The sequence below is a fragment of the Trifolium pratense genome, linkage group LG1 (genome assembly GCF_020283565.1).
Source record: "Trifolium pratense cultivar HEN17-A07 linkage group LG1, ARS_RC_1.1, whole genome shotgun sequence".
NCBI classification, from domain to species: Eukaryota; Viridiplantae; Streptophyta; class Magnoliopsida; order Fabales; family Fabaceae; genus Trifolium; species Trifolium pratense.
Window position 1 is genome coordinate 30,502,213 of NC_060059.1, and position 26,010 is coordinate 30,528,222.

At 32.4% G+C, this 26,010-nt stretch overlaps 3 protein-coding genes and 1 pseudogene across 3 annotated transcripts; 1 reads left to right on the top strand and 3 right to left on the bottom strand.

The window, feature by feature from the left end:
* Positions 1-1,176: 1,176 nt before the first annotated feature.
* Positions 1,177-10,322, bottom strand: LOC123902935 (sister chromatid cohesion protein PDS5 homolog B-like). Its single transcript, XM_045952777.1, has 6 exons — positions 9,974-10,322; positions 5,915-6,012; positions 5,674-5,822; positions 5,470-5,550; positions 4,259-4,386; positions 1,177-3,286 (listed from the first exon to the last, which is right to left on the bottom strand). The coding sequence occupies exons 1-6, from the start codon at positions 10,045-10,047 to the stop codon at positions 3,223-3,225; spliced, it is 594 nt and encodes a 197-aa protein (XP_045808733.1). The 5' UTR covers positions 10,048-10,322; the 3' UTR covers positions 1,177-3,222.
* On the bottom strand, positions 1,186-2,624 carry LOC123902927 (annotated as a pseudogene).
* Positions 10,323-17,379: 7,057 nt separating the features above from the next.
* Positions 17,380-17,880, top strand: LOC123892107 (B3 domain-containing protein At2g33720-like). Its single transcript, XM_045941950.1, has one exon. The coding sequence runs from the start codon at positions 17,380-17,382 to the stop codon at positions 17,878-17,880; it is 501 nt and encodes a 166-aa protein (XP_045797906.1).
* A 5,054-nt stretch (positions 17,881-22,934) lies between these two features.
* On the bottom strand, positions 22,935-24,316 carry LOC123902944 (RING-H2 finger protein ATL16-like). Its single transcript, XM_045952789.1, has one exon. It carries the CDS (start codon positions 24,054-24,056, stop codon positions 23,166-23,168), a length of 891 nt encoding a protein of 296 aa, XP_045808745.1. The 5' UTR covers positions 24,057-24,316; the 3' UTR covers positions 22,935-23,165.
* Between the last annotated feature and the right edge of the window lie 1,694 nt (positions 24,317-26,010).

Consider the following 26,010-nt stretch of genomic DNA (forward strand, 5'->3'; position numbering starts at 1 on the left):
TCAGACCATCAATTTAGGGACACCGAATTGCATTCATCCGGACCATCAATTTAGGGACATCGAGGGACATATACATCTATTCAATTTAGGGACATCAAAGAGCATCTATTCAATTTACGGACATCGAGGGACATATATTCAATTTAGGGACATCGAGGGACAGGTATACTTTTTTGCATCAATGGCACCAAGGGTCATCTCCACTTACATTTGAAGTTATGAATAAGCATTCACATTGAAATTCCATTCAGACCATCAATTTAGGGACATCGAGGGGCATATATTCAATTTAGGGACATCGAGGGACATATATTCAATATAGGGACATCGAGGGACATATATAAATATTTCGCATCAATGACATCATGGGTCATCTCCAATTACATTTGAAGTTATGAATAAGCATTCACATTGAAATTCCATTCAAACCATCAATTTAGGGACATCGAGAGACTTATGCTCAATTTTGCATCAAAGGCATGGGCACACAAACATCCCAATTTACCGTGATAAGAAAATCATTATCAAGTCTGGGCATGCATTTCCAATAAACATTCATATTTCAAATTGCATTTCGAGCATCAAAATTTCCATGTATACCATCCTGATTCCATATGAATAAAGAATTCATATTGGTAAAAAAAATACATCTCATCGGGTCATTAACACATTATTCAAAGACTTGTATTAAGAATTCTTATACTTGAATAATCAAGACTTACCGATTTAGCATCTTCTAGGATAAACAAGATTAACATGTTAATATTGCAAACAAAAAACAACCTCAAAACAACATTCTTGTCAACCAATTATAGAAAGATTCAAAAAGATAATAAAGCAGCAAAGTAATTGAAAGACATTGAAGGAATTCAAAAAGATAAAATTTACATTGATACGAGCGACATTGAAGGAAAATATATAGAAAGATTCAAAGGTGATATTCTTTCTATAACAAGCTTTAAAAGACAATGTCTTTCAAAGAATAATGGGAGCAACAAGTGCAAAAGATGCATGAGGTACATTTAAAGAGTTTCAAGGAAGTGACATGGTAATACAGAAAAGTGGCAGATATATTACCAGTAATGCAGATATGAAATAACAGGGTTAATTGGCATTTACAAATAGATTAAAAAGTAGTATATAAGTGTTAAAGGTTTTGAAGCAAATTATGTTCTACCTTCTTACTTATAGGCGTAAATTCTCACTAACAAATGCAACGATTGAAGATGATGATGATCTTGACCTCGAATAGCGTTCAAGCAATGACAGTACCTTTGCAGCCTTTCTCCTTAGGTGGCCATCACCATATACATTCATGCCAGTAAGAGCAAATAGACATAATCTAGCCGTTGATCCATTTAATCAACCATTTCCTTTGAGACAAACACCTTCTCCAAGAGTCCTAGAGCTTCTTCCATGAGAGAATCACTTCCCCAGTTCAAAATTTTCAACAACGGATTGCATTCGACTCGTGCAAGACACGAGCTCCTCTCTGCAGAAAGTCTTCTAAAACCAATGTGGAAAGTGTTTGTACAGCCTCATAAGCAGTTGCATGAACTTCCTCCTGTAAAAGCCTTATCAAGCCAGGTAAAGCATTTGCTTCCAACAGACAAAATGTGGAATTCACATTGCAAATGCTTCCGTATGCCGAACATAAAGAATCTCGAGATAATCTAAAACACCAGGAAAAGGTTGATTTTGAGGCAACTGTGGCTGCTCTAGCCTTTGCTGTCACTGAACCAGTATTGAGAAAATTTACTAGCAAAGGATATATTCCGCGTTTAACCAAATCATGATATGTGAGTCAATATCTGTTGGATCTGTAAACCTGAAGAGTGCACTGAGAGCATTTTCTTTTGCTTCCATTGTACCATTTTCGTTTGGATTTAGGAAGGTTGGCAAGTAACCCAGCAGCAACCACTTGTACATCATTATTTTCATCATTCTCAAGAAACCCGACTTAAGATTTGAGTCTTCTCGGCCTGAAGAGGTATCCAACAACTCCTGGTTCATGTTGTGAGAAAAGAAAGAGAAGACATATGGCAGTTTCCCTGATTTCTGAGTCAGAGTCATCAAGAAGGGGAAGAATTTGTGATACACCATTCGCTGCCAAAATGGCATTCTTAACTAAACCTGTTTCAAACTTACAAATGCCAAGAAGAGCGCGTAATGCAGGCTTACGGAAGTAGTGACCTGAGTTAGGAAGCTGCTGTAGAGCTAGCAAATCGGTGATAATGTTATCTAACTCGAGTTGTTTCCCTTCTCCGTCAATAAAGAAATTAATTTCGTCATCATCGGATGAAAGCTTCTCAAGGATTTCAAAGCATTTAATTGTAATGAACGCTGGTTTCCTGCTAGAGAACATTAAATATAGAACAAGAGGGACACCTCCATATGCAGCAATAATTCCCTTATTGGCATGAACTCCTGCTAGTTTGACCAAGCCTGATAATGATAATGCTTCCAGATAGCATTTCGATCAAAGGAGGTATAGCTCCTTTCTCTCCAAGGAGTTTCAAGTTTGATTCTTCCAATTCCAAATTAATCATGGCTTTAACCATTGAGATTCTTGAAGACTCCGATCCGGAAGAATACGAATAAGGAAAAATAATTTGATCAGTAAATTATAGGACAGCAATCACAGACACAAATACTTCATTTGGTGCATAAACCATAAAGAAAAGAAGATTTCCCATATGTGATTACTGATTGGTACAAAATACCAGAGGAATCAAAAACTATTGTCAAGGATACAACAATGTTTATCATTGATTTTACTGTGTTTATAGTTTATCTTAAAATACTATAGATGTCGATTGTCGACAATAGAAGATATTCAGTATTTGCTCTTGATCTATACATGTATTTATTGTAATTGCATTGTCGTCAATATATATAATTGAATGTGCGCATTCCATGAACTCTGAACACAACAAAGAGGAGCTAAAAAACAATGTCTTCCTACCTTGAATAATGCAATCAACAAGCTCTTTGTACCAACCAAACTTCGCAGCACAAGAAACATTTTCCTCGTCTATTTCAAAAAGCTCCATCAAAATCTTTTCTGCAATCCTAGTTGAATCACTGACAGGTTCCTTTAGAATGGAAACAAGGTAAAGAATTGCACTGGGATGCTCAGAAAGCCTTTTACTGAAACTTCTATTCCAGCCAGAACGGTCTTGAAGTAACTCATATAGCAAATCAATTGCTTCCTTTGAAATTCTAGAGCCATTCTGTAAGCAGGAAATAAAGTGACCCCACACCCTTGAGATTCAACCACTTTTTCCTATAAAATATTATGCAAACGTCGAGTTTAAATTGGTATTCATGACCTCAAGTATGTAAATGAGAATTTAAGACTCAGGAATAGATGTATCTCAATGGTAAAACTGGTATACTTAATAAGACCAGCATCAACATATAAATTGGTACCACAGAAGCCGTGAACCAAAATGAACAACAGGTAATTCATTAAAAATACTATGCTCGATATCGAAGGAAAAACATGCACATTTGTTGTGCTCAATAGTTTAGGGACATCGAATTGCAATATTAGGGACACCGAATTGCATTCACGTCGAATTGCATTCATTCAGACCATCAATTTAGGGACACCGAATTGCATTCATTCAGATCATCAATTTAGGGACATATACATCTATTCAATTTAAGAACATCTTTTCAATTTAGGGACATCAAGGGACATATATTCAATTTAGGGACATGGTTGGAGTTGCTTCCATGAGACTTGACAACAAGGGTTCGAGCCATATAATCAGTTTTTTGGAATGCAGATACAAGGTAAGACTGCCTACAATAGATCCACAAATGCAATGGATTCAACACTTTCCTAGATGCTAGCACCCTGCTATAGCACCAGCTGGTTTCCTGTAAACAGGTTACGAACCACTCATATTCTCTTGGTATAATGATAGAATGGAAATTAAGATCAATGCTCTTCTAATATATTTATATTGCATGTTAGCTAGTCCCATTTGACAATTAAAAATCAACATGAATCAATATGCAGAAAACTATTCTGAAACTGAATATTATTAATTCAATTGTGCATAGACTGTAGAGTACAAGCAACAATCTGAATATATAGACAAGCTCTACTACGGGAAGCTATCTTCCGGCAGGTATTGTAAAGGAAAAATACACAAATGGAAGCTGAGGGGTGGGATGAGGCATGTCCAAAATTACATTTGACAACACTCTCCCTTAACTATAAAAATCATACCACAAGCATGTGTACCTATTAACAAAACCATCACTTTCCAGTAGCATTATTGATAAAATATCCAAGAGTCCATTAATGTTCCACTTTGCCTGGTTCCGTTGGTCAGGCAAAAAGCATTTTACTAGTGTTTTCAGTTCATAAATCTACAAAATAAGGATGCCGGAGAAATTACAAAGCCATTATGGAAGAAATACAAAGCACACCACGTAAAATATTCACCATATTCCTTTTTTTCATAAGTTAAAAAATTAGAAAAAATCAAATAATCAGCATAAGTATTAAATAGTATCCATCCTTTATAGTAACTGTCCGTAACCACACCTACAACAACAAAACAGACTGAACAGAAAACTGTCAAACTAAACAAAATAGCAACAGTTTGCTGACTGCACAGTCAGATACACTAACATATGCTTTGCATCATAACAGAATCAGAACCTCCACTTCTGGTACTACTCAATCCTCACTTTGAATCCTTTACCCATACACAACACCCATTGCTCCAAAGTTACAGGATTACCCTCCATTACATCCATTTGGCAGTACACATGCATTAATGTCCTGAATTTTGAGAGATTATGTTACTGTTAATCCTCATTATTCTACTTCCATTTCTTCTTTAATTTTTATTCTTTGATGTTTCCAAAGTTTTCAATCCTCTTTTGATTTATGGAAGAAAAATATTACGATGAAAATTGGGCAAACTAACTTTTTCTGTAATCCTAGAGTTGGATAACACATTCTGCGAAGTTCAAGATTGCAGCCAAAATACTGAGATTATTGTCAAATATCCAAATATCACACTATTTGTTCATGATAATGATTTTCAATTTCATTTATATTGCTTTTCACTTTATGTATCCAATGCCCCTTTTTCTGTTGCATTCAGTTCCATTTTGCATGTCAAAAGTAAAACATACTTAAAAGACATGAGCATTGGAACATTAATCCCATAGTCGAAGGTGTAGTGAATAGCAAATAAATTCTAATATTACTTCTACAAGCATAAGTGTTTATAGGCACATGTAAAAAGATAAGATTGTCTCTAGGAAAACTAGTTGCAATTTTAACCCTAAAAATATCACAGTGCATAGACATGGAATGAACACAAGCAAAAGATGATAGAAATACAACAGCAAAGTAATTTTTTTTTCCTTTTTTTTAAAATCCAGATCTAAGGTCAGATGAAAGAAATTCCAATGCTTTATTAGATTCCTCATACTAACCTTCAGTTGACAAGATTTGCTGCACTGAGATGTACCATTTAAGGATGTCAGATCATTGTCATCGTTATCCAAACACTCCATCTGATCAAAAATGAAACTTATTCCATGAACAATACAAGCAACTGAAAATCTTCTACAGAACATCAACATTGTTCTGGCCAAATAAATTTAACAGGCAAGATTATTGATGGTTAATTCAAGTACTTGAATAATCTTCTGGCATATATATGATGTGATCTCTTCAACTTGAGATCCAAGATCTGAAACAGACCATTGCGCGATGCATCCAAAAGATTGCAAAATTGTTGGGACATTCCACTGGCAATTTAAAGATATAAACTCAGCTGTCACATCTAAGAAGCAAACCACCTACTATTAACAGAAATCCCCAAATTACCTATAAACAAACTGAATCCAAATGCTCTATCAGACTGATCATACTAACCTTCAATTGACAAGATTTGCTGCACTGAGGTACTATACAAGGATGTCAGATCATCATCACCCAACGACTCCATCTGATCAAACATGTAACTTATTCCACTGTGCAGTGTATCCCAGATTTTGCATAATTGTTGGGACATTTCATTGGTTATTCAAAGAATAAATTAGTCTTTTGGCACACACCGAACGACGGAAAGATAGTCAGCTGTCATTATTAAGAAGCAAATCATCTAGCATAAATAGAATACCCAAAATTAGCTATAAACACACTTAGAATTCGGACTAGGCCAAGTTCAACTCCAAAAGCTAGCACAATTGGCGAGAACCGCCCAAGCCTGTTAAGCACTACTTCAACTAGGACTGTTCAAAATAACTGTTAAACCGGTCTTCTTCAAACCATATTGAAAGGGAATTGCATTCATTTAGGCGTCAATTAGGGTCATTGAGGGACATATATTCAATTTAGGGACATCGACGGACATATATTCAATTTAGGGACATCGACGGACATATATTCAATTTAGGGACATATCGGGACATATATATAATATTTCGCATCAATGGCACCAAGGGTCATCTCTACTTACATTTGAAGTTATGAATAACCATTCACATTGAAATTTCATTCAGACCATATCAATTTAGGGACATCGAGGGACATATACTCAATTTCGCATCAAAGGCACCATGTATACCATCCTAATTCCATATGAATAAAGAATTCATATTGTAAGCCACATGTTTGGTAAAAAATTTATCCAGTATATATCCCAGTATGATATTCTTCAATAGTGCTCCTTCAGTTCTTTTTCATTCAACAAATTACAATAATTTGATTTTCAATGTCTGATGAGAATTAGTGAAAAACAAACCAAAAAAATAAAATGAGTCACGCCAAACATGATAGGTAATGGTTTGACAAGTTGTATCAAATCATGTGATTCAAATAATCACATGGTGCAGTACTCTATTGTAAGGAGTATCAGCTAAAATCAAAATTAGATTATATTTTTCATATTGGCAAATTGGTGTGTATATATTTGAAACATATAGACAAACCCACTCAAAAAAGTAAAGTTCCAAGGAATATCAATTTCTATTTCTATTATGGAAATATGAAATTACGTATACGGAGCTACCAACTTAATTCTGTAGTCATTTGTTTCTTCTTTTCCTTTTCACTTTGGCACCACTTATAGATTGGTGTGAAGTCGCAATCTTTCAATTTCTGAATTACATGATTTCTTCCTAGCAACTTTCGCCACTCATTCCAGCAATTTTCCTTGAACTTATCTTGCTGCATGTAATCTGTATCTCACATAACCACATAGATTGTAGCAACCGGCAATACATATTTGAAGCCCATAATACACTCAAAAACTCGGAAGAGACTTTTGAATCTGAGAAACTGATAACTTTTACATAGAAGTACTTAAATAAACCCAATTCATTAAAAAAGGGAACAACAGCATGGTTTTCAGATAATAAATCCCACCTCCTCTTGTTCAGGAGTCAAATAAACAGGCTTCCCCTTATAAAGCATTTTTACTCCATGGGGCTGATAAAGCAATTTTGGGACATCGAATTGCATTCATTCAAACCATCAATTTAGGGACATCGAATTGCATTCATTTAGGCGTCAATTAGGGACATTGACGGACATATATTCAATTTCGGGACATTGAGGGACATATATTCAATGAGGAGTGCTAGCAACACACTCCAATAACAAACACACTCTAACACACTCTTTTTTATTGGTTAAAATTTATGTGGGTCCCATAAAAATTATATGGGTCCACATTTTTTTATGGGACCCATGTGAATTTCAACCAATAAAAAAGAGTGTGTTAGAGTGTGTTTGTTAAAGAGTGTGTTGCTAGCATTATTCTATATTCAATTTAGAGACATTGAGGGACATATATTCAATTTAGGGACATCAAGAGACATATATTCAATTTAGGGACATTGAGGGACATATATTCAATTTAGGCACATTGAGGGACATATTCAATTTAGGGACATCGAGAGACATATATTCAATTTAGGGACATATATCCTATTTCGCATCAATGGCACCAAGGGTCATCTCCACTTACATTTGAAGTTATGAATAAGCATTCACATTGAAATTCAATTCAAACCATCAATTTAGGGACATCAAGGGACATTATGCTCAATTTCGCATCAAAGGCAGGCACCATGGCACACAGCCATCAATTCAGGGACATCAAATTGCATTCATTCAGACCATAAATTTAGGGGCACCGAATCATCAATTTTGGGACATCAGATTGCATTCATTCAAACCGTCAATTAGGGACATCGACGGAAATATATTCAATTTAGGGACATTGAGGGACATATACTCAATTTAGGGACATATATCCTATTTTGCATCAATGGCACCAAGGGTCATCTCCACTTACATTTGAAGTTATGAATAAACATTCACATTGAAATTCAATTCAAACCATCAATTTAGGGACATCAAGGGATATTATGCTCAATTTCGCATCAAAGGCACCATGGCACACAACCATCAATTCAGGGACATCAAATTGCATTCGTTCAGACCATAAATTTAGGGGCACCGAATCATCAATTTTGGGACATCGGATTGCATTCATTCAAACCATCAATTTAGGGACATCGAATTGCTTTCATTTAGGCGTCAATTAGGGACATCGACGGAAATATATTCAATTTAGGGACATTGAGGGACATATACTCAATTTAGGAACATTGAGGGACAAATATTCAATTTAGGGACATTGAGAGACATATATTCAATTTAGGGACATATATCCTATTTTGCATCAATGGCACCAAGGGTCATCTCCACTTACATTTGAAGTTATGCATAAGCATTCACATTGAAATTCAATTCAAACCATCAATTTAGGGACATCAAGGGACATTATGCTCAATTTCGCATCAAAGGCACCATGGCACACAGCCATCAATTCAGGGACATCAAATTGCATTCGTTCAGACCATAAATTTAGGGGCACCGAATCATCAATTTTGGGACATCGGATTGCATTCATTCAAACCATCAATTTAGGGACATTGAATTGCTTTAATTTAGGCGTCAATTAGGGACATCAACGGACATATATTCAATTTAGGGACATTGAGGGACGTATATTCAATTTAGGGACATTGAGGGACATATATTCAATTTAGGGACATTGAGGGACAAATATTCAATTTAGGGACATTAAGAGACATATATTCAATTTAGGGACATATATCCTATTTTGCATCAATGGCACCAAGGGTCATCTCCACTTATTTTTGAAGTTAAGAATAAGCATTCACATTAAAATTCAATTCAGACCATCAATTTAGGGAAATCAAGGGACATATACTCAATTTCGCATCAAAGGCACCATGGCACACAACCATCAATTCAGGGACATCGAATTGCATTCGTTCAGACAATAAATTTAGGGACACCGAGCCATCAATTTTGAGACATTGAATTGCATTCATTCAAACCATCAATTTAGGGACATTGAATTGCATTCATTTAGGCGTCAATTAGGGACATCGACGGACATATATTCAATTTAGGGACATCGACGGACATATATTCAATTTAGGGACATATATAATATTTCGCATCAATGGCACCAAGGGTCATCTCCACATACATATGAAGTTATGAATAAGCATTCTCAATTTAGGGACATATACTCCATTTGGCATCAAAGGTACCCTGTATAGCATCCTTATTCCATATGAATAAAGAATTCATATTGTAAGCCGCATGTTTGGTAAAGAATTCATCTCATGGGGTCATCCAAACAGAATATCCCATTCCCAAGACTTGTATTAAGAATTCTTTTAGCAACAATATTAAGACTCAAAACAAGATTAACAACAATAAAGTGGCTTTCAATACAAATTTAGCATCTTCTTGGATAAACAAGATTAACAACATGTTAATGTTGCAAACAAAAAACAACCTCAAAACAACATGCTTGTCAAATCAATTAGAAAAAATTTAAAAAGATAATACAGAATCGAAAATTGAAAGAGTGATGACAATTACCTTTGATACGAGCGACATTGATAAACTTGAGAATTATCGAAGTTCCAATCAAGAATCTTAGAATTCTTTTCCATTTCTACATATCTCTTTCAAATCGAATCAAGAAAGGGATGCAGAAATATGAAACCCTAAAATTGCGACACCGTTCAAATAAAACTTTAAGGGTTCGAGTAATCAAGATTCGCGAAGAACGAATCGGTTTCGTAAATAAGAGAAGAAATTTGCTCGAACGAAAGATTTGCGGCAATGAGACATTGTGGTTTGTTACTAGGGTTGAATCGATGATGATGAATTAGAATGAAATTGAATTTGGAGTTTCAAAAAACCTGAACAAGCGTGTTTTCTAGTCGAATCGTATTTACAAGTGTCAAGTGAAAAAAAAATTGAGTCTTATTTTTTCGTACAAGTGAAGTGAGTCATTATATTAAAAAAAAAAAAAAAAAAAAAAAGACATTCGCCCCATTAAAATATTTTGCTTATATTGTTCATATATTTTCATACATATCTATCTAATCGGGTCCTCCTAATATGCACCCCTTTTGTTAGTAGTTTTATAAAAAAAAAATTCAATTTTTGATCTTTCAAATATTTTCTATCGCAACTTTTATTCCTATTTCCAACTCAATTATTGTGTACTTTCACATTTTTAAATGATTTTTTGTATTAATATTTAGGGTAAATGATCATTTACCCCCCTGCAAAATAAGTAAATTTTCGTTTACCCCCCTATGCAGATTTTTTTTCTGTTTACCCCCCTGCAAAAAATGGATTCACTCATTTTGCCCCCTGTGTGTACAGCAGGACATGTGATTGTGCAAATTTGCTGACGTGGCTTGTACACGTGGAAAAAACATTTATATTTATTTTTAACTTCCACGTCAGATAATATTTTTTTCAAAAAAAAAATTTAAATGTTTTTTCCTACAAAATTAATAAAACGAATTTTTTTTCCAAAATAAAAAGAAAATCCTACAAATAAATTTTTTTTCCCTACAAATAGTTTTTTTCGTACAAAATTATTATTTTTTTCCTAAAATAAAAAAAACGAATTTTCATATTTTTCTCCCAAATAAAGTTTATTTTCAAAATAAAGATATTAAAAAATTATTTTCAAATCTTTTTTATTTAAAAAAAACAGAATCTTCGCCGGTTTGCTTCCACCGTCGTGATCATATTCGTCGTCATCTTCTTCAATCACCGGAATCGTCTTCTACTTCGTTATTGTCTTCTGCTTCCTTCTATTTTTCTAGTTTTAGGACAAATGATTTTGGTATAAGAGGAAAATACGAATAATGTTTTGTTTTTAAAAAATAAAGATCATGTTTTTTTAATTCAAAAAGATTTGAAAATAAATCTTTAAAGTTTTTATTTTGAAAATAAACTTTATTTTGGAGTAAATATTTATTTTGGGAGCAAAATAAGAAAATTCATTTTTTTTGTTGGAAATTTTTTTAAATTCTTTGTAGGAAAAAAAATTACTTTTTTGCAGGAAATGTTTTAAAAAATTTTGTAGGAAAAAAAATTTATTTGTAGGATTTTTTTGGGAAAAAAAAAGAAAATCCGTTTTTTTATTTTGTAGGAATTTTTTTTTAAAAAAATATATTATCTGACGTGGAATTTAAAAAATAAATATTAATTATTTTTTCCACGTGTACAAGCCATGTCAGCAGATTTGCACATTCACATGTCCTGCTGTACACACGGGGGGCAAAATGAGTGAATCTATTTTTTGCAGGGGGGGTAAACAGAAAAAAAATCTGCATAGGGGGGGTAAACGAAAATTTGCTTATTTTGCAGGGGGGTAAATGATCATTTACCCTAATATTTATAATATTATAAGAATATCTACCATCAAAATTATCATTTTCATTTGTTTGTCAATTCAATTAGGTGATTTTGAACGGTCGGACTCCGAGTGAGACAAATGAAAATAAGAATTTTGACTATATTTTGACTTGCAAACAAATGATAATAAAAATTTTGGACTAGCAAACAAATTGGACTCCGAGTGTAAGAAATTTGATGATTGGACTCCGAGTGTAAGAATTTTGATGATCGGACTCCGAGTGTATAGAGAATATTCTTATTCTCAATTTTTTTATTTTCATTTGTTTGTTGGTCCAATTATGAAATATTGAACGGTCAAATTGATAAAATTCAAAAATTTCAGTCCAAATTGGTAGTTTTAGTCAAACTTCGTGGTCATTTCATTAAAACTAGATTTCAGATGAGACTGTTATTACAATTGATCTATACATTCGGAGTCCGATCATCAAAATTCTTATTCTCATTTGTTTGTTAGACCAATTAGGTGATATTGAACGGTCGGATTGATAAAATTCAAAATTTTCAGTCCATATCGGTAGTTTTAGTCAAACTTCGTGACCTTTTCATTAAAACTAGATTTCAAACGAGACAGTTATTACAATCAGTCTATACAGTCGGAGTCCGATCTTCAAAATTCTTATTCTCATTTGTTTGTTAGTCCAATTAGGTTATATTGAACGGTCGGATTGATAAAATTCAAAATTTTCAGTCTAAATCGGTAGTTTTAGTCAAACTTTGTGGCCCTTTTATTAAAACTATATTTCATATGAGACTGTTATTACAATTGGTCTATACATTCGGAGTCTGATCATCAAAATTCTTATTCTCATTTGTTTGTTAGCCCAATTAGGTGATATTGAACGGTCGGATTGATAAAATTCAAAATTTCCAGTCCAAATCGGTAGTTTTAGTCAAACTTTGTGGCCATTTCATTAAAACTAGATTTCAGATGAGATTGTTATTACAATTGGTCTATACATTCGGAGTCCGATTATCAAAATTTTTATTCTCATTTGTTTGTTAGTCTAATTAGGTGATATTGAACGGTCGGATTGATAAATTTTTTTTTTCAACCCACTTGGGTTGATGCATTGGTATTTGCTTGGGACTTGTGAGTGTGCTCCTCTTGAGGTCTGAGGTTCGATTCTCTCTAGCGCCAATTTGGGTGGGCTAATTTAGCTTCTTCAAAAAACAAATTCTTTTTTTTTAGTCCAAATCGGTAGTTTTAGTCAAACTTTGTGGCCTTTTCATTAAAACTAGATTTCAAAGGAGACTGTTATTACAATTGGTCTATACATTCGGAGTTTGATCTTCCAAATTCTCATTGTCATTTGTTTGTTAGTCCAATTAGAAAATATTGAACGATCAGATTGATAAAATTCCAAATCTTGAGTCGAAATCGATAATTTTAGTCAAACTTCATGACCCTTTCAATAAAATTAGGTTTCCAATGAGACTTCTATTACAATTCTTCTATAAATTCGAAATCCGGTCATCCAAATTTATTCTCATTTGTCTGTTAGTCAATTTAGGTGATATTTAACAATCGAATTGATGAAATTTCAAATCTTCTGTCGAAATCTATAGGTATTAAAAAGACAAGTCTAGTTACATTAATTATTTCAATTTCTGTAGCAAAAATCTAAGAAGACGGGTTTGATTTTTTTTTGATCAAAGAAGACGGGTTTGATTGAATCACTATGGATGGTACAAGTAAAGTACATTTATAATTAAGTTTTATTTTTTATTATGAAAATCTAAAAAAAAAAAAGAGTTCTTGAATCTTCTTCAATATCTCATACCCAGAAAATCTAATTTCTTCATCATCCTCTTCTTCTTTAACAAAATTTATTGTTCACAAAATCTTCTTCAATATCTCATACCCAGAAAATCCAATCTCATACCCAGAAAATCTTTCTCTATTCACAAAATTAAACCAAAAACTTATTGTTCCCATCTTTACAAACCTAAAACAAAGAATGATGAAGAAAATCATTTTGAATCAAAGAACAAAAAAAAAGAAGCTAATTTCTTAGATCCAGAAAAATTAAACCCAAATCCCAAAAAACTTCTCAATAGCAACAACACTCATGGTCATGGACATGATGATACAAAGTTAGAACGATGTAGATGGGGAGAGTGGAGGCCGAGGTTAAGAGAGGAACAAGGGAGTTTTTAACTTGACACTTGAAAAAGACTCGATCAAGATCTGAGAATGAATTTTTTGCAAATGAATTTTAATGTCCATGACCAAAAAGTTTCTGAGAATGAATTTTCTGCAATGTCCATGACCATGAGTCTTTTCGTATACTGATATAAATTTCCAGTTCATTAAAATTTTCTGAGAATGAATTTTCTGCAAACGAAAAGATGACTTTTCTGCAAATGAATGAAGTGAGGAGACTGGGAAACAATCAAGGATAAAAACGTAATCAACCAATTTTCATTTAAAAAATTAGTTTTTTCTCTCTTGTGGACCCCACAGTCCAAAAACTTGAACAACCTACTATAATAGGTAAAAATCCCGGGTTGTACCCGTGAACCTCATAAAAAGGGGTGCATAATAGGGTTTCTCATTCTTCTTGAAAACTATCAATTGCCCTTATTTAAGATGTTGCTATGTGTCCAAAATAATGATAATTGATGTCCAAAAATTTGATAACTAAACTAGAAGTACCTGACTAACTAAGTCATTTAAACCATATGACATTTTGTGAGTGGAAAAGAAAGGTACTTCAAGTTACAAATGAACCATATGACAGTGACATAAGGGAGTATAATTTAGATTGGACCAAGCCATCTAAGAAGCCAACCACACCAAAAAGGTCCTTCAAGTTACAAATGAACCATATGACAGTGACATAAGGTTTTGACTTTTTTTTCATATACGGGACAAATTATCATCGATAAAAATTTCAAAATAATTATCATATGTTACACAAGTTCTTAATAATAAAAATTTCAAAAAAAAAAACTATTTTACATGGGGTAAATTCGAACTGATATATAAATTTTAACTATCATATACAGGATAAATTATTACTGATAAAAAATTCAAAATAATTATCATATGTTACACAAGTTCTTACTAATAAAAATTTCAAAAACTATTTTATACAGGGTAAATTTTAACTGATATATAAATTTTAATTATCATATACTGGAAAAATTGTCACTGATAAAAAATTCAAAATAATTATCATATGTGACACAAGTTATTAATAATAAAAATTTCAATAAAATGGCAAACGATTTTAGATTTTTGTCAAATTTAACATGAATGATCTATACGATATAAGTTTTCAATCTAACGGTGGATTTTATAAAATTTGTATTCGTCAAAGCGTTATTGAGCGGTGTAACATTACTCAAATGTTATATCGGTGTAATTTGATCTCTCCCTATATATATATATATATATATATATAGGGGTTTTCTAACTTAGACCCTAGTTAGGTCTAAGTTAGCAAGGTGCACCTTTTCAATTGGACCAAAATACCCATTCTTTTTAATTAATTAACCAAAATACCCATTAATAGACGCGGATCCAGTGTCGCGTGCGTACCGAAGGACCATGGTTACAGACCGTTGATTTCCATCAGACAGCCAAGATCTGATATCATCAAGACTGTCTGATCAATCCGATCATCCTAATCCATCAGATTCCAGCGCGTGCGCCACACTGGATTACACCCTGGAGAGAGAAAAATTTGCTTTTTAAAAGTAGGACACGTGTCACACAATGGTTGGCTGGACGTGATTTTTGTTCATTTAATACTTTGAACTCAATTATTTCGTTGTAAATTAATTTTTTATTTTTTATACCAAAATTCATAATTTTTTTTTTCTACAAATAGAGACTTGGTTCGTTTGATTTGGACACCGAAAAAAAAATGCAATTTTTCACTACCTTAATCTCATTTTTTGTCTACTAAATACGTTACTTGTGTGTTGTAATTTAACACGCACCACTCAACCAACTCACTGAAACCATTATACCAGGAAAATAGTAGATAATATTCTGGAACTTTTCGTATATTTTATGAAATTTTTGGAGACCTGAAACTATTTTTAGTTAATTAAATGAGATAAAACGGTAATTAAAAACTAATGTTTGCTTCTGAAACCATTTTACTGGTAGAATGGTTGCACATAGTTGTATTCTGAAACCATTTTACTGGTAGAATGGTTTCAATGAGTAATTTATTAATTGTGTTTGCTTCTGAAACCATTTATCTGGTACAATGGTTTCAGAGAGTTGTAATCTGAAACCATTTTGCTGGTAGAATGGTTTCAGTAAGTTGATTATTAGTTATTTGCTTCTGGAACCATTTAGCTTGTAGAATGGTTGCACATAGTTGTACTCTGAAACTATTTTACTGATAGAATGGTTTCAGTGAGTAATTTATTAATTGTGTTTGCTTCTGAAACCATTTAGCTGGTAGAATGGTTTCAGAGATTTGTACTCTGAAATCATTTTCCTGGTAGAATGGTTTCAGTGAGTTGATGTAAGGTAGTGAAAAATGAGATTAAGGTAGTGAAAAATTGAGTTTTTTTTTTCTGTGTCCAAATCAAACGAACCAAGTCTCTATTTGTAGAGAAAAAAAAATTATGAATTTTGGTATAAAAAAAAAAAAATTAATTTACAACGAAATAATTGAGTTCAAAGTATTAAATGGAAAAAAATCACGCCCAGCCAATCAGACAGCGACACGTGTCCTGCTTTTAAAAAGTAGATTCTTCTCTCTCCAGGGTGTAATCCAGTGTGGTGCACGCGCTGGAATCTGATGGATTCGGATGATCTGGGCTGTCTGATTGATCAGACAGTCTTGATGAGATCAGATCTTGGCTGTCTGATGGAAATCAACGGCCTGTAACCATGGTCCTGCGGTACGCGCGCGACACTGGATCCGCGTCTATTGATGGTAATTTGGGTAATTAATTAAAAAGAATGGGTATTTTGGTCCAACTGAAAAGGTGCACCTTACTAACTTAGACCCAACTGGGTCTAAGTTAGCAGCCCCCATATATATATATATATATATATATATATATATATATATATATATATATAAAGAGCATTATATTAGAAAAAAAAATACAAAAGCAACTTACCATAAAATTTAATTACATATTTGGATACTTGAAGAACTAATAATTACTTACCTCTTATAAAAAAACTAATTACCATAAATTTATTTGAATATTTTAATTAAAGAAGATACCATAATTTGTAAAAAAAAAAAAAAAAAATTACCATAAAATTCCATATAAAAGAATATAAAATGAACTTACCATAAAATATATATTCCATATTGAATACTTAAAGAACTTATCATAAAATTATTTGAATATTTTAATTAATTAGATAAATGACTAGGTAATTCCAAATAAAATAATATAAAAAACAGCATTTTTATGTGGGCCGAAAAGAATATAAAAAGCAGTATTTTTATGTGGGCCGACCCGATTAATCTAATCTATTGAAAGATAAAGAAAAGTAACCCTAATATTGATCTATATATAAGTAGTGAAGGGTTCATCAGTTAACAAAATAATACTCCAAACTTTGTTGATTCATGGCTAGCCGCATCAATATTCCCAATGACTTCGTTTGTGTCTGCTTATCACTCGGTGGAGGTTCTTGCCGCCGTTTCCCTTTCCGTTGTTTAACATTTGATGAGATCCATTTCCCATTCCGTTGTTTAAGAATGAACAATAATTCTGATGATCAATGGGAGATTAAGAAGGCCTTGGAATGGAGTGATTGTAGCCGTTTGAGTAGGCTTTTGTTGAATAAGGATCTGGCTAATGTTTTTGTAATTCCCGTGTTGATGGGTGGTGCTGAAGCTGCTAAGCAGAAAGGAGTGGAAGTTCAAGTATGGGATGTTGACACAAAATCTCTCCATTCTCTCGTTTTCAGGATATGGCCTTCCGCACAAACTCATGTTTTCATCAAGACGTGGTTCGATGACTTTGTTCTTCGAAGGGAATTGAAGAAAGGAGATGTAATTGGTCTTCATTGGGATCAAGCAAACCAACGATTTAATTTCTCGGTTCTCTATAGGCGCTCTAATTAGTTTTTAATGTTTGTTGGTGTCTTGTTGCTCCTTGATTATTACTCTAGTTAAATAAGTTTGAGCTGAATTGATGATTTTCTTATGTAGTCTTTTGTTTTATGAAAAACATATAGTTTGTGCTTTTAGTTGAGAAAATTTCTTGTCATGCCAACAAGTAATGTTTGATGTATTTGCATGTTTGGAGGTACAAATTGGTTAATGAATGTTGTGAAGCATAACATATAATTTGGCAAATGGTTTATACCCATTCAATACTCGATTTCTAAAAATTATTTTGATAAGATTATTAATTATAGATATAAGTTAAGATAATAATTAGGCGTTAAAGCTCTCAAGTTAGCATAGCTCATTTGATTGAGATTGAGAAATCGTAATATGTATGAGTCGAAATTTAAATATGAAATTTTTTATTTATTTCTTTTGGGTGAAATTCTATCTACAAGACTATTTTATGAAAAAAATTAGTCGTAACAGAAAATAAAATAAAATAAAATATAATTTAGTAAGATTTTGTTTTGCCAAATGAATCCGGTAAGATTTGAGACAAGATTCATAAAAAATTTGGGGTGTGTTGCAATGATATCGATGTCTTGACAAAAATAATGATAAGAATTTTTCCAAATATAAATAATAATAATAATTTATGAGATTATTGATGACAGTCAATTATATGTTGTTTTCAGTAGTAATTTTGATAGTTTTAATAGTAATTGAAGTTCAAAAGCAAGCAAATACCTGAAAAAATGAAGTTATTTGGCCCAGAATCAAGAAAAGTGGAAAAAAAAAAGAAAAAAAGTGCAAAAATGTAATAAATCAGCGCAACCATCATACCCACGATGAATCCTGGCGTGGCACGATGAGAAGGCGGTTAAATTGAAGAAAATCTGCAACAAATCTTTTTCATGGTACCACGATGGCTTGTCATCGTGGCACGATGATGACTTAAAAAGCACGCAGAAAATCCTGAAGAAATCTACTATCGTACCACGATATGATCCATCGTGGCCACGATGAGGCGAAAATACACGCCATCGTGGCCACGATGGGTGCGGTGGACGCACAGAAAAGCCCAAACCCAGCTGAAAAACTATAAATAGAGCATTCTTCCTCCACTATTATTCATTCAGAAATCACTCAACAACAGTGATATTCACTATAGAGTTAGGAGAACTTTAAGGAGGAGGCAAAGAGGTCAAGGAACTCCAAGGTCAATAAGGTTCTTTTCTTTTTGTCTTTGTAATATCTTTTTCCTAGGTTAGGTGGAGTCGAGGAACTCCCTTACGAATGCTTGGTTTTGCATTTTGTACAATTTGGGTATATATTCAATTGAGTTCTGATTGCAAACTCATTTATTATTCGGTTTTATATTTATTTTAATACTTATCACATTAGAATAAAATCTAACGACCTAGTGGATATCGCATAAGAAACGAAGCTAGTAATCCCGAACGAAGGACGGTATGCTATGGCCAATATGAGACAATTAAATTCAGTATCTGATGTCTTAATATAGGATTAAAAAGAATGATAATTTCTACCTGAAACAGAGTTAGAATTAGTTAGAGGCACACATGACAACTTATGACACATGGAGCCACTAAGGTAATGATACCAATGTTTTTAACAAAAAAGTGGAATCTAGGGCGATGAAACTGAAATAGAGTAAGGGTAACCACTAACTAGGCTCTTAACAGTTTGTAATAGAATTAGGAAATGATTGTTTCTGAACCTATTTTTAATAGTCTAATTCCTGATAGATGGAAACAAGGGAATAACCACCAAGCAGGAGTAAGGGAAGGATCCGACCACACTTAACCACCCCGTGTGGTCACACACACAATATTTATTTTTCTATCATTTAAATTCTGTCTTTAATTTCCTCTCATTTACTATTACCCGCAAAGATACTTTTCAAAACACCAAAGCGAATGCAAACTATCTATATTCCTAAGCGAAACTAGTAACTTTGGCACAATCCCCGTGGAGAACGATAAACTTATCACTTTATTACTTGGTAGCGATTTTGTGCACTTGTAGAACCCCAGTCAATTATCTTTTATATTATAAGCTTGTATACACAAGCAAACCCTAAACCCTAATTTGTTTTCCCTGTTTTCCCTCCATTTTTTCTTTCAATTTTTATTAAAAAATAATACAATTTTGTCTTGACTAAGATTCGAACCGGCAAACCTTCAGTGCAAGACAATATTTCCAACCACTAAGGCAAGTATACAAATTATTATTAAAATTATGTGCAATAATTGATAAGCACCATTAATTTTAAAAGTATATCATATTAAAATTATTGTTGACTACATTAAATATATTGTTGACTATATTATTAAAATTATTGTTGACTATATTAAAATTATTGATAAGCACCATTATTAAAATTATTCTTGACTATATTAAAGTTTGAGTTTCAGTTATACTATTAAGGAATTTGAATAAAAAATTAGGATTATACAATGGAACAAGACTTATTATTACGAGATTGAGAAAACGTGCTCTTGAAGGAAAAATTATTTCAGGAAGTAATATTGGTGATCAGGTTTTCATACCTAGATTTTCTCTGACACCATCTGACGTGAGAATTCCTTTTAAATTTCAACGGAGACAATTTCCTATAATGATTTCTTTTGCGATGAATATTAATAAGAGTCAGGGACAATCTTTAAAGTATGTTGAGATATATCTTTTGTCGCCAGTGTTTTCACATGGTCAGTTGTATGTTGCAATTTCAAGAGTTACTTCTAGAAAAGGATTAAAAATATTGATCATCGATGACGATAGTGAAGATACTACTAAGACTTCGAATGTGTGGTCTATAAGGAAGTCTTCTGTAATATAACATAATTTTCTTTGTATAAATATTTTTCCAAAATTATTGTTGAACTATCATTTTATGTTACTCAACTTTTTTCATATACCTTACATTATTGAAATTATCATATCTTATTTAATCATTACTAGATATCTTACAGCTAATCAGCGCATGAGTCGATGTTCTAGTTAAACATATATTTATTTATAGATTTAATAGGATAAATATTAGTTAGCAGTTTATAGGAAAAAAAAATCTAATATGATTTAGTAAGATTTGGTTTAAAATGTTGGTGATATTTTGATAAAAAAGAAAATCAATAGCTACGTAGCAGTTTAGAGGAAAAAAAAATCTAATATGATTTAGTAAGAATTCTTTTTTTTTTGGTACATATTTAGTAAGAATTCTAATATGATGATTTAGTAAGAATGGATTTAGTAAGATTTGGTTTAAATGTTGGTGATGTCTTGATAAAAAGAAAATGAATTAATTAATAAAGGTTGACAATGAATCTTCAATTTTGTTTAAGATTGTGGGAATGAAGTTCTAAAAAAAAAAAAAGAGGGGAGGAGTGAATTTGTAGCGAGGTATTGCAAACTCCAGCGGTTCCTATGAAACTGCCGCAAAACCTTCTGTCGCAACTCGCAAGTGATTCCTTTTTTGTAGTGTAAAACTAATAAGGATTTAGTAAACATTATAATAACGATAAAAAAAAAGTTTCTTTTTTTTTTCTTTAAAATGAGCGTCACTTATCTTTAACAAAAATAAATAATTTGTCATACAATGAATGTATTTTTTAATAAAAAAAATATCATTTCATTTTTAATGTAGGTTAAGTTTTTTCTTATAATTTTATTCTCTAATGATTATTTTATACACTGCTTTTAAAGTATTATATTCTAGCAATAATAGTTTTTTTTGTCAAGTAACCCAGTGGCTAGAAAATCCACCTTAAAAGTGAATAAGTTGAGTGTCCTGACTTCGAACCTCAGCTCCTGCACATAGAGTGTCATGTCCATGCAAATTGAACTAAACTCATGAGACCACTTGTCATTCCACCAATAATAGTTAATAAAATTAATTGGAAAAATTACACTCACCTCTGCTGTAGTCTTTTTAAATAACACTAACATCCCCTCTAATTTTTGAGTTAATATTAACCTCCTTTAATTTTTATTCAAAGTGACAAACACCTCCCCTTCAATTATACCGGTGTTAGTTCACCGTTAGTTAATTTGCTATTTTACTTTCACAGTTACCATAAAAAACATATATTTCACTTTTTTTTTTTTTACTAAAATGACATTCATTCATTCAAATTGGTAGAATACATTGAACAATACAATTTCAAAATCGCTAAAAACTGAAAAAGATGAATCTGCGAGCAAACTCACAGCATCCACGTTAATAGCATATAATGTCAAAAATGCCTACAAATGTGACAAAGTTTACATATATGATGAAATTGAAATGCTTGGAATATCAAAGTCATTGAATGTCATATCAAGACGAGAAAACAAAATAAAGCCGCAACAAGACGACGACCAACACAACGTCGTACTAAAACGACAAAATCACAAAGAAAAAACTAAATATATGTGAAATCACTTATTTTAATGAAAAGGAAATGAAAAACAATTTAGAACGATGATTTTGAATAAAAAATTGATTCAAAAACTACTCCTTTTTAATGGAAGAAGAAGAATAAGAAAAAACTAGAGTCATGAAAAAGGGGGCGGCTGCTTGAAAGAAGAAGAAGTCTCGTTGCAAATTTCACTTTCTTTTATTTGACGATTTTAGTACAATTGTTAAAATCTCATCATAAACCTTTTAGGTAAAATGTCCATTTTCCCATTTCTTTTATTTGATTAGGTACTATAAATATTTGATAGAATATGACATGGGAAGACTTGCTTTTTTTTTTTTTTGAAGACATGGGAAGACTTGCTTGAGCCCCTATTTATATGTTTCTTTTTTGTTGAGAGTTATTTATATGTTTGTCTAGAAAGTTATTATATGCCTATTTATAGACCCACAGGGGGCGCCTCAATTTCTTTTAAATTACCTCAATTTTTTTTTACCCAATACTACTAACTGAAATAAAAGTTATTCGATTCTTCACAACTGTCATCGGAAGGGGACTACAACCACTTGATATTAGAACTAATCCACTAAACTAGATTAGACGATTAAATGAAGCGAATATTGGTGGTGAAATTTAGAATTTTTTTTTTATAAACAGCAAATTTTATTAAAACCTCAAACCAAATTTAGAAAAATGACTAAAATAACCGACATTATTGTTCAATATAAGAGATTAAGTTGATATTTCGTGAATTTAATAAACTAAATAAACTAATCTTACAATTTCAAAGACTAAAATGTTGATTTAGTCGCGAAAGAAACCTTAAGGTTCCAAATGAATAGGTAAAACAGAACTTCTAGAACTTCTTGATATACTTCAATGTCCAAAGGAAAAGAATGATCTCTTTGCTCTAATACTACTATCACCACAAACTTCAATGGATAAGTCCATTGAGAAAGACCTTCTAATTGGTTGAATTAAGATACCATCAAATTTGTCTTTCATACCAATTATACACTCATCCCCCATGCTAATCACTTTTTGAAGCTTAATTGCTTTCTTGTTTAAAGGACTAATAGAATCTCTTGGTACTTCCAATTCTTTACCTCTTTCTTGTCTTATTTCATGCAAGTTTTGTCCTTCATCAACATGTTCATTATTATCTAAATCAATCACAACAAAATCTTCACAACCACTAATGATGTTTTCAACATTTTGGCTTTGCAAATAAGGTGAAGGTCTTGGAGTAAGAACATGTTCAACTTGGATTTCTCTTGTCAATGAAACTTTACTTCTACAAAGTGGACAATTTGCATTGTTTTGAAGCCAAATATCAACACAATCAATGTGAAATAAATGGTTGCAATTTGGTATAACTCTTAGTTTCTCATCTTGTTGAAACTCACTCAAACAAAAAGCACATTCACTAGAGACTCTTTCACCATTTTCTTTTTCTATTTTGTAATGAATTGTTGGAATTGAATTAATCACTTCTTGGTCTAGTCCTCTTGGCTCCGATGCTATTGAGATCGATGAAGATTGATTTTCATGTTGTCTTGAAAAAGACAAATTTCTTTCTATAATAAGATCAATAGTGTTCCTATTGAGACAACATTTGATCACAAAGGTGTAGTAGGCCATTAGCAACAAAGATGTTGCCATCACTCCTACTACAATTATTGGTATGGTTGGAAAATTTGTAGCATAATTATGTGGAGGAGCTTGTGATACATGACGGATCAAGTGGTTTTTGGTTACAAAATTCATACTAGATTCTAGAGATAAAAGGGTTGTCTTAGATTTTGTGACTTTATCACATTAATAGAGAATTATGATTGAAGAAAACAAGAGGTGAAAGAAATGAAATGGTAATTTTCCTAATGAAAATTTTATTTATGGTATCATGAGTTCATTAATTGAAAGTGAGTATGATTTTTCTCCAAAACCAATTAGAGAAAAACAGAATATGGGAGTGGTTAGAATGAGTGAAGAGAAATGAAAGATAAAAAAACTGAGGTAGTTTATAAATGAGGGTGTGGTGGTGGTGAGTGGACTTAAAGGGGTTGAAAATTAATGAGTCTAATTACGTGTTTTCAGCAAAGTGCATACATTTAGGTATTGGAACTCATGGCGGCTATAATTTTTGGCCAGACTTTATATATTTCTCGACCGAGTTCTAGATCATCGGGTCCCTTTTCTTCGGAATCAGATTGTTAACACAAAAAAAAAAAAAACAAATTTTGATTGAAACAGACAATTTTTTTTCTTTCTAAGGGATGGTTAACATAAAGAAAACAATTATAGAGTATTGTCTAATGTGATGAGTATGGGGCCGAATTCATATATAAAGTGGAGGGATTAGAGTTCGAACCCCAATCATAATATCTAATTAACAAATTTAGTATTTTTGTTACTTGAGCTACTATTTATGTTTTTAATATTGGACTATACAAAGTAAAGTTGGTTTTCAATATTTTGCGTAACGTGTGGTACAATTTCTAAAGGAAGACCGTATAGAATCATTGACTTGAAGGTCCTCTAGTGGAATGAAAAAAAAAGGTTAACGGAAGACCATGTCCTGACCAATGTTTACTCCATTGACTGATAAATAAATGTATCGAAAGTCTTATGCCCGATGAATTTCATCATATTGGACAAGAAATTTGTGTCTCTATAACTGACTTGTCCTTAATTCCCCTTTATGTAAGGCATCAAGATGTTTCATTTTGTTCAAATAAATAAGAATTTAATTTATATGCACCGTCAGTGTAAAATTATTTTACACATGCATCCAATAATATACTGACACATCATGTATGATATTTAAAAACACATGATGTGTCACATTCATTAAATGATGTGGCAACGCATCATTAGATGTATGTGTAAAAAATCTTTACATCGACAGTGCACAACAGTTAAACTCTTCAAATAATTACTACCTCTGTTTTCAAATATAAAACTTTCTTAAGTTTTTTTAGCCGACAACCATCCTTAAGAAGATTTATCGCATTCAACGATATATATATATATATATATATATATATATATAGGGGTTTTCTAACTTAGACCCTAGTTAGATCTAAGTTAGCAAGGTGCACCTTTTCAATTGGACCAAAATACCCATTCTTTTTAATTAATTAACCAAAATACCCATTAATAGACTCGGATCCAGTGTCGCGCGCGTACCGAAGGACCATGGTTACAGACCGTTGATTTCCATCAGACAGCCAAGATCTGATCTCATCAAGACTGTCTGATCAATCCGACAGCCCAGATCATCCTGATCCATCAGACAGCCAAGATCTGATCTCACCAAAATTCATAATTTTTTTTTTCTACAAATAGAGACTTGGTTCGTTTGATTTGGACACCGAAAAAAAATGCAATTTTTCACTACCTTAATCTCATTTTTTGTCTACTAAATACGTTACTTGTGTGTTGTAATTTAACACGCACCACTCAACCAACTCACTGAAACCATTATTCCAGGAAAATAGTAGATAATATTCTGGAACTTTTGGTATATTTTATGAAATTTTTGGAGACCTGAAACTATTTTTAGTTAATTAAATGAGATAAAACGGTAATTGAAAACTAATGTTTGCTTCTGAAACCATTTTACTGGTAGAATGGTTGCACATAGTTGTATTCTGAAACCATTTTACTGGTAGAATGGTTTCAATGAGTAATTTATTAATTGTGTTTGCTTCTGAAACCA